This window comes from Branchiostoma belcheri, unplaced genomic scaffold, assembly GCF_001625305.1.
Source record: "Branchiostoma belcheri isolate BF01 breed outbred unplaced genomic scaffold, Haploidv18h27 scaffold250, whole genome shotgun sequence".
Lineage (NCBI taxonomy): Eukaryota > Metazoa > Chordata > Leptocardii > Amphioxiformes > Branchiostomatidae > Branchiostoma > Branchiostoma belcheri.
In genome coordinates this window covers 154,275-162,956 of record NW_017803855.1, presented here as the reverse complement: position 1 = coordinate 162,956, position 8,682 = coordinate 154,275, and the positions used below count along the sequence as shown (strand labels likewise).

Genomic DNA, 8,682 nt, shown 5'->3' with positions numbered 1-8,682 from the left:
AAAATTTTGTACTCTTCTACTAACCAAGCTACTCTCCAATTATATCTTTTTAAAAGCGAATTCGTACACGGTTTGTTGGGCTTTTTATTTTGTCCGCCTTTTTTTTCTTTCGGTGTCCTTGCAAGAAAAACTCAAGGAAAATTTGAGAGTTTTGCTTGGAGAGTAATATATCAACTCAATGTCTTTTTGTGTGTAGGAAAATTTTAAGTCTGAAAAAAGTGACATTTCTTTAGTCCTTTCAGTTGTTAACATGATAAGCTGAAGTAATCGCCATTTCAACAGTGTATTTTTCAAGAACGTTATATACTGCTCATTTGTGGATACGATTTTCATTTTTTACACCAAGTCATTTGGTGTCCCAGCCTACAAAAAACTGCATTTCTATTAACACCTCCCAATTTATATATCTCGCAAAACGTCGGCCATTTCATACTCCACTGCACACGGAAAAGAAATCAAACCCAACAATAACTACAAATGTATATATAAAGTAGCATTAGCATCACTTATTATCATTCTACTGTTTACTGTTGTTATCATGTTCTTGCAATTAGCCCTCGGGCATGAATTTGCAATAAACTTTCTAATTATATAAGATTTTGCTCTGTGAACCTTGCTTATCACATAAAGGCTACCGTCTACTGTAATCAACAGTGTACTACTAGTATGTGAACGTTATACATCGTTCTTGCTTCTTTACGAAGGCTTTTCATTTCTTAAACCATGTCATTCTGTGTCTTTGACTGTACAGGTCTCTGTGAATCTTAGTTCTTGTATATCGGATGATTTCTTACTTTCTATCCGACGTTACCACCAAGACAAAAACAGTTTCTTTAACCAATCCCTTCGATGTCTTGATTGTAAAGGTCTATGTGAATCTTAGTTCTTGCATATCGCATGCTTTCCTACTTTCTATCCGACGTTACCACCAAGAAAAAACACTTTCTTTCAATTTCTTAAACCAAGGAATTCGTTCGATGTCTTTGACAGTACTAGTATCCTTGCATATCGCATGATTTCATACTTTCCATCCGACGCTTCCAACCAAAACAAAACAGTTTCTTTCAATTTCTTAAACCAATCCCTTCGATGTCTTGATTGTACAACTTCTCTGTGAATCTTAATCCTTGCATATCGCATGATTTCCTACTTTCCATCCGATCCTTCGAACCAAAACAAAACAAACACTTTCTAAAAACCTCGGTTCGCGGATATTGGTTGTAATCGGAAGACTTCGGCTGACATCGGAAGGACGAGAGGTCTGGTCGGAAGCGGTCAGGTTGTCTGTGGGAAACCATCTTACCGTGACCTGTTCCTGAACAGAGGTCAAACTACTTCCTCTCATTAAGTGTACGATCTATCTCACAGTACAGACCGGTCGGACGAGCCTCTACCATACAGTGTATTCAGGGGTCTCTCCCCAGAAATCGTTAAGGAAGAAAGGAAGGAAAGGCCTCCCGTGCCCTTATGCAGAGCGTAGGGTGGTGCCCATATCCATTTCTGTAGCCCTTGGGCGACACACAGTTGTGCACTGCACTACAGCAGGGGGCTGGTCCGCTGGTAGTGCTGTGTGTAGCAGTGTGTTTGACCTTCCCACACTTATAAGGAAGAGGTGCTCCCAAATCGGTAAAAAATCATCAAATTTTCATGAAAATACTAAGGGAAACCCCTAAATTTTGGGAGAGGTGCTAGGATTTTTGGGAGAGGGGGTGCGCCCTTGCTTCATTGCTTGGGGAGAGCCCTGGTATGTAGCACGTCATACGATTTTGATACTTTAGAACTTCAAGCAGAAATCAACAAAATAACAGGGATCTAAGACAGTCTTGCTAATATGTAAGAAAACAACTGAATTTTGTACGACATATGCGCCACTATTCCCACAATGTCTTCATGAGTTTGCTATTCCTATTCGCATACGACAGTCGAAAAGCAGTTGATGTTACTGTGGAGTATACCTTATACCACAAGAGAAATACCCTCGGCAATTGTAAGCAAAATAAGTTCTCTAGTTTTAGATATTTAAAAAGCAAATTTGATATTCCTCATGCAACAAGATAAACCATGCATTGTAAGTTTCATCTGTTCTTAAAGCTACTCTTAGACTCTTTCCGACTGGCCGTTAACACACCTACAACTGTCTTCAGAAGCGAGCACATGTCATATTAGTACACTATACATGAAGTAAGGTACCTTACGTGTATCACTGTTACTGTACCAGACTGATCGAGCACAGTCACACAAAGCTTTATCACTATGCTGTACCTATCTTGTAATGGCATAAATGTACAGTAATGGCCTTTCATTCATTCATATAAGTCGAGTTCCACACAAGTGCCACTGCCAGCCCAAGAATTTCTAGACCGTGTTTCCATTGCTTTAAAATGAAGCTTACGAAACTTGTAATCTCCCAGCTTTTACCGACCGCTGATTACTTATTGTAGACCCGGTGATTATAAGACATGGTTATACTGACGTGATGGACGGAAATGACCGGTAATACCTTAATGTTTCATACCTGAGTTACGGTATTGTTTACTGTGTAAGCCACTGTCTGTCTGTATGGGCAGTTAAAGAACGGGAAGACAAAAATACTGCAGATTAAAACAAATGAGTTCTTTAGGAAGCTTACGGTAATTACGTACGTTTAAAAGGGGGAAGAAAAGGTACAAATATTCCTTGATTTTGTAAAACTTAGAGTAAGGTCGCACATACGTTTTGCGATTGTCGTGCGATCACAAATTTAGAGCCACATCATTCTTGAAACAGTCGTACATATGTGTACTGCAAAATTCAGCTGTCTTCTTGTTAAAATACTGCCTTAAATCCTTGTCGGTGATTAGTTCTGCCATAGTCTTCTTAAAAATTCTACGGCATCAAAATCGCACGACAGCATACGACAAATGTGAGGAAAATCGGCTGACTATTGGCTTACAGTACAACGTTAACAGCAATACCGTACAACAACAACAACAACAAAAACAACAACAAATCCCTACTTCTTGTCTAAATACAGTGACTATTGTTTGTTGGATTTAGACTGTTTTGATACTGGTGCAGTCAGCGTAACATTGCCCTTCCGGGTCACCCAGATTTTCTCTTTAAGTTTTGAAAACTTTTCCCCCACAGACGTTATCTGTTGATCCGGTGTGGTCGACTCGTCCCCTTCCGCTGCATCTTTAAGTATAAAATCTTGAAGAACTGTCCTGGCAAGACGTTCCTGTCCCACGCAGGGCGAGCACAATGGCTCGGGAAGGAACAAGTAGCAGCTGAGAAGAAAAAGTGCTTCCCCTGGTCACAGTCAAACCGCCAACGCACCACAGAAAACCAGTCGGGAGTCCCTGACCTCTTTCCACAGCCCAGCGACAGTAAATTACTTGCCACTTAAGGAATTTTGGCTTCCAAATCCCTCACTGAACCTTCGAGGAAGAATCGGAAACTACAGTTAGAATTTCACGCACAAGCCTTACCTACCGTAACCTATACAAATAAAAGGCTGTGTTGAAATTAGTCCCTTTTTTGCCAAAATCAACGGTTAGAGCGACAGTAAGTTACTTACCACTCAACTCAAGGAATTTTGGCTTCCAAATTCCTCACTGAACCTTCGAGGAAGAGTTTGAAACTACAGTTAGAATTTCACACACAAGCCTTACCTACTGTTACCTATACAAATATAAGGTTGTGTTGAAATGAGTAACTTTTTTCCAAAATCAACCGTTGGAGCGACAGTAAATTATTTGCCACTTTTAAGCATCAAAATCACTCGCTAAACTCTCGAACTGCAAACTACAGTTAGAATTTCACGCACAAGTCTTCGTTTCTAAAACTGTGGCCTGGACAAATAAAAGTCTGTATTGAAGACCGTTTCTTTTTTTTCGTTAATCAAACGACCACGTTGTCATGTTGATGACTTGTTCGTTTGTCGCCAGGCAGGCGCACGGACACCGCAGGTCAGAAGATCAGTCCCTCGGTCAAAGGTCCGATCTACCCCGAGGGGGAGCCAGGCAACACACGCCGCGACACAACCTTAAAAACTGGCTCCTAGAAATAAGATGTAGAAACTTTTCTGATTGACAAATTGCTGGGATTTTTCTGTTGATATTTTCTGGCGACATAGGTGTCGAATTCTGACTTATTCAGTGCCACAAATCGTTATGAAATGCTTTCTTCGTTTTCTACATTTTCAGGAAAAAGCACTATACATGTATGTGATATAGGCCTGCTTGAAATCGAAACAAGTGTGTGTTTTTACTGTTTGTAACTTACAGTTTGTATTCTTTACGTCTAGTGTCAAGGATTTGTTTCGGTGTTTTGTTCGTTTTTACTGTGTTTGGCGGTATGAAACCTGTGACATTTGTTTGGTCTTGAAGTGGTCAGTATCAATCATCTGTCCTTAATTCTAATTCTGCATGATTTTGTTTCAAATTCTGAGTAGGTTTCATTCACAAAATGTGTAGTCCTTCTTACAAATAGTAAGTGGTATCAACCGTTTGTTACTCACGGAAGCTCCGTTTTTTTTTATTGTGAAAACGACATACACAACAGCAAAACAGAGTTGGCGGTTGATCATTCTTAATAACGCATTGCAAAACACACTGAATCAGATTCAATAGAAGCAGACAACTTGAAACGAAGCACACAGAACACAGTACACAGGAAGTCGGGGGAAGTCAGTTCGACACGGGTGACTTCTGACAGGACTTTGGGAACGAGTCGAACTCACGGAAGAAGCGACTTGGCCTGGGAACGACAGTACCTCGATTGTTTACCAAAATGGCGACTGTACCAAAAAATACACAAAAAGAATTGAAATCATCTCTAAGAGTGCTTGAAAAGTAGATAACATGTTTGGTCGACAGAAAGCATATTGCATATGTTTAGGATCCATTTGTTTGTATGTTTATCAATTGATAGGCTTCAAAATTGTAGCTGTTTACTTTTTGCTTCTTCTCTCAAGCTTCCACTATAGAGAATCAGCCTTCGCAAGTTCCTCTACGGGAAAAAGGTTATACATGTACAAATCTGGTATGAAAGAAAGAGAAATGTTTTATCGTCTTACCAAACTTGTACCATCAGCTGTGTGTAGACTCATGTGCAGACTTATTTAGACACAGCTCTCGTCCCGATACAGCCGTCCCCTCCCTCACAAAACAGCTCACCGAAAAGAAACTCTAGCCACGCTCATATAAAAACAATCGCTGACCGCTAGAAAATCTTCGCAGGCTGTAATATGTACACGGGTGATCTTTCGTCGTCCCTGATCCCCCAAAAGTTGTAATTGATTTTATGATTCGAATGTGAGATACAATATGAAGATGAAGACAAGAAAACACACAGAACCTCTATAAAAAAAGTCGTTTTTGGCGATGAAATTCGTTGCGTGATCTGTTCAATGTTCGAACGTTCAGTCCCTCGCTCGGCAGCCTGTAGTGGAAATGGGCTAGCCTCTACCAGGCTTGAGGGCGCGGCTGGAAATAGTAGAAATTGGCCAAATAGAGAGATATAACACGCCGAGGGAGTTTAGCCATCCAGTTTACAGTTTGCCGGCCGGCCGGCTAAACTCCCTCGGCGTGTTATATCTCTCTATTTGGCCAATTTCGACTATTTCCAGCCGCGCCCTCAAGCCTGGTAGAGGCTAGAAATGGGCTGCTATAGCGTCTTCAAACCGATTGCTCTGCCGCCGACATGTCGGGCCCAGATGAGACAAGGAGGAATGATTGCCAGGTTTTAAATCGGCTCAAACGACGGGATTATCAGAAAATGGCGCGAAGTGGCGACTGTTATCTGAGCTTGTGCGTCAGGAGCGAGCAGTGTGATGACACGCCCGGCCTGGACACCTGTTTGAGTCGTGTTGGCGACGTGTAGACTGGAACACAGGCGCGGGCGGGGTCACTAGAAGTTCACATGTACCGGTTTTAACTGTCAGATATTAGCCTCCTGTGCAGGCTCCGGGGCGGGTGGGAATTGATACAGCGTTTTGAAGAGTTTTTAGCGCATTCTTTTAATAGACGGCCATCCTACAACCAGCCTCGAATGGAACCTGGCCGGCTATCAAAAGAACGCGTTAAAAATGCTGTATCAAAATTCCCACCCGCCCCGGAGATATAGCCTCTACCAGGCACTCGAGGTTACAAATAGTGCTCCTCTAACCGGTAACTTCTCCTGGCATACTATTCAGTCTATTCGACAGTTTCTAATATTTTCCAGCTTGAATTGCGTTGCGTTGTGCGACTGAACTTTTGTCTGAAGTACTGTGAAGTTTTAAAAGTTTTATATTGGAATTAGTGAGGGTAAAGTTAAGACAAGCATTTGCTTGACAAATACATCAGCCAGAATATTCATTTACAAGGTGCGAAAATATTTTAACTGTAACTTGGAAATTTTAGAAATCTTGCAGTTCCCTTGTGTTTGTATGTGTGCCTTCCTCTCCTTCGTTTACATAAGAAATGTATGGGATATTTTTCGTTATAATTTGTCATGGGAAATGCCACCAAATCTAAAGTTTGCAAGTCTGGCATGTTCTTGTTGAGTTGTCCAGGAAACGTGCAGGATCTATAGGAATTTGCTGTACAAATATAGTTTATCCCTATGGACTAGGATAATCACAGGTCTAGTTTGTTACCGAGGACTTGATTACACCTTCTTCCACTACAACTCCCTGCCTAGCCTTTTCCCTCAAGAATTGTCGTTTGAAGTCTTTAGAAACAATACGCTATGACCTCAGCATACGTGAAAAAGTTGGTATTGTCTAAGCTAGACCACGGTTAATTATCGGCATTCTCATGTATATCAAATTAAATGGCTTCTCTGTGACCGCGGGTGTTTAATTGGTGTAATAATGCATGTCGAGAGGGGGACGGTCTGAATGAGTGACACCGGGGTCCCGGGGACTGGCTCCGGGCGCACAGCGGGTTTTGGGGGGAAGTCTTCTACAATATTCATTAGTACTATTATCACGATGAGGTAACGTGGTTTCCCCCATTCATAAAACCGCTGTCTGCTTCTCTCCTGCTCCAGAACTCGTCTTGCCGAGCCCGAGTGAGCATCTCAGTCCGAGCCCGTGGGATGAGGAGCGTGCTAGTGCAGAGCAGTTATCGGGAGGACATGGCTTCAGCACCGATGCCCGCGCCGTACCTTCGCCTCGACACCTACTCCTCTCACTGCTACATGGGGAGGAAGATGTTCAAGTGCCCGCACTGTAGTTACGAGACGAACCGGAGGAACAACCTGAAGCGGCACATCAGCACGATGCACCTGGCCTGCACCAAGTCCCTGGAGTGCTGCGATCACCACTTCAGCAGCAAGGCCGAGCTCCGGGATCACGTCTACCAGCACCACCGCTACGGCTACACCTGTAAGGTCTGCGGGCGGAACTTCTGCCGTAAGGCCCTGCTCAAGCGGCACCAGACCGTCCACAGCGGGAGGAAGGACTTCGTCTGCGGGCTGTGCGGCTACGCCACCAGCCACAAGTCCAACCTGGAGCGGCACAAGAAGATTCACAGGTGTCCCGAGAGGGAGACGAGGAAGACACCGAGGAATCGCATCGGGGAGACCAGAGGAGCGTGCCAGTGACGACTCGGACTCGCCGAAGAAACCGTCCCCGCCTACGGATGGAGTCGCCAAGCCTACCGAGGGGCTCGTGCCGATGTTCCCGCTCCACCCGCTGGCCATCCCGCGGGATCACCCCCTCCCACACGTCCACCCCGCCGCCCAGGCACACTTCCTGAGCTGCTACATGACAGCCAACGGGCTCTGCCCGCCGGGTCCTCGGCCTGTCATGCCGCTCAAGCCGATCGTCTTCCGCGCCTACCCGATGACCTGTCCAGGCAAGCACCCCGCGGTGGTCGGCGGCGTCCCTGAAGCCGACCCCCCGCCCATGATCTGTACCTTCTGCGCTGTCTACTTCACCAACGTGTATGACTTCATCGGCCACATCGGCACCCATGTGGACAAAAAACACAAACTGATGTCCCCAAGACCAGAACTGTCTACTACCCAGTCTCCTGTCACTTCAACAGGACCCAGGCTGACCATGTGAGGACTTTTAAGTCTTGTTTTTGAATCAGTTTGTTAAGAAATTGTCTTGTTAGGACAATCTATTGTTCAGTACGTTTTCGAGAGGGAGTGACAATGACTGAATGGACTACTGAAAGACTCCTTGTGCCAACAAAGGGCAATCGCTATTCAATCGGATAACAGTCCGTAAACACTAACTGTTTACACTAGCTCCTGCATAGTTTATCTTTAAGTTTTGTTTACATTTCTCACTATTGAGATGTTAAGTTTACGGGAACTTTTTTGTTCAAACGTAGTTAAAATCTAACCATACTAGCAAACTATCTAACGCGCCTCTATTTCATAGGTTAGACTATCTTGCGTTTAGAAATAACGGATATATTTGTGAAAAAGTATGTAGATATAGTTCCTGATTTTATGTAAATATTACGAAAAAAGAGTGGCATTTGGAGTGCCTTATGAAGATGTGAGTATAGCAAATATGTCTATCTATATCTATATTTATACGATGTAATATTTTTTCTATCTACTCCGCGGATATAATTATATATGTGTGAGTTAATCCCCGACACGGTGAAGGTCTATATTGCCATGTACATGACAACAGAACACAGTTGTGGAATGTTTTAGCGGAATTTTCACGTGAAAGTTCACCTGTAGACAATCTGT

At 43.4% G+C, this 8,682-nt stretch overlaps 1 protein-coding gene across 2 annotated transcripts in view; it reads left to right on the top strand.

Annotated features, from left to right (window-relative positions):
• Positions 1-7,592, top strand: part of LOC109471636 (zinc finger protein 888-like) — a 53,442-nt gene extending 45,850 nt beyond the window's left edge. For both annotated transcript variants that reach the window (XM_019770974.1, XM_019770975.1), the window contains one exon: positions 7,015-7,592. In XM_019770974.1, coding sequence (XP_019626533.1) covers positions 7,063-7,569 — 507 coding nt within the window. In that variant the 5' untranslated portion in view covers positions 7,015-7,062 and the 3' untranslated portion in view covers positions 7,570-7,592. The remainder of the gene's footprint in view (positions 1-7,014) is intronic.
• The last annotated feature ends 1,090 nt before the right edge of the window (positions 7,593-8,682 follow it).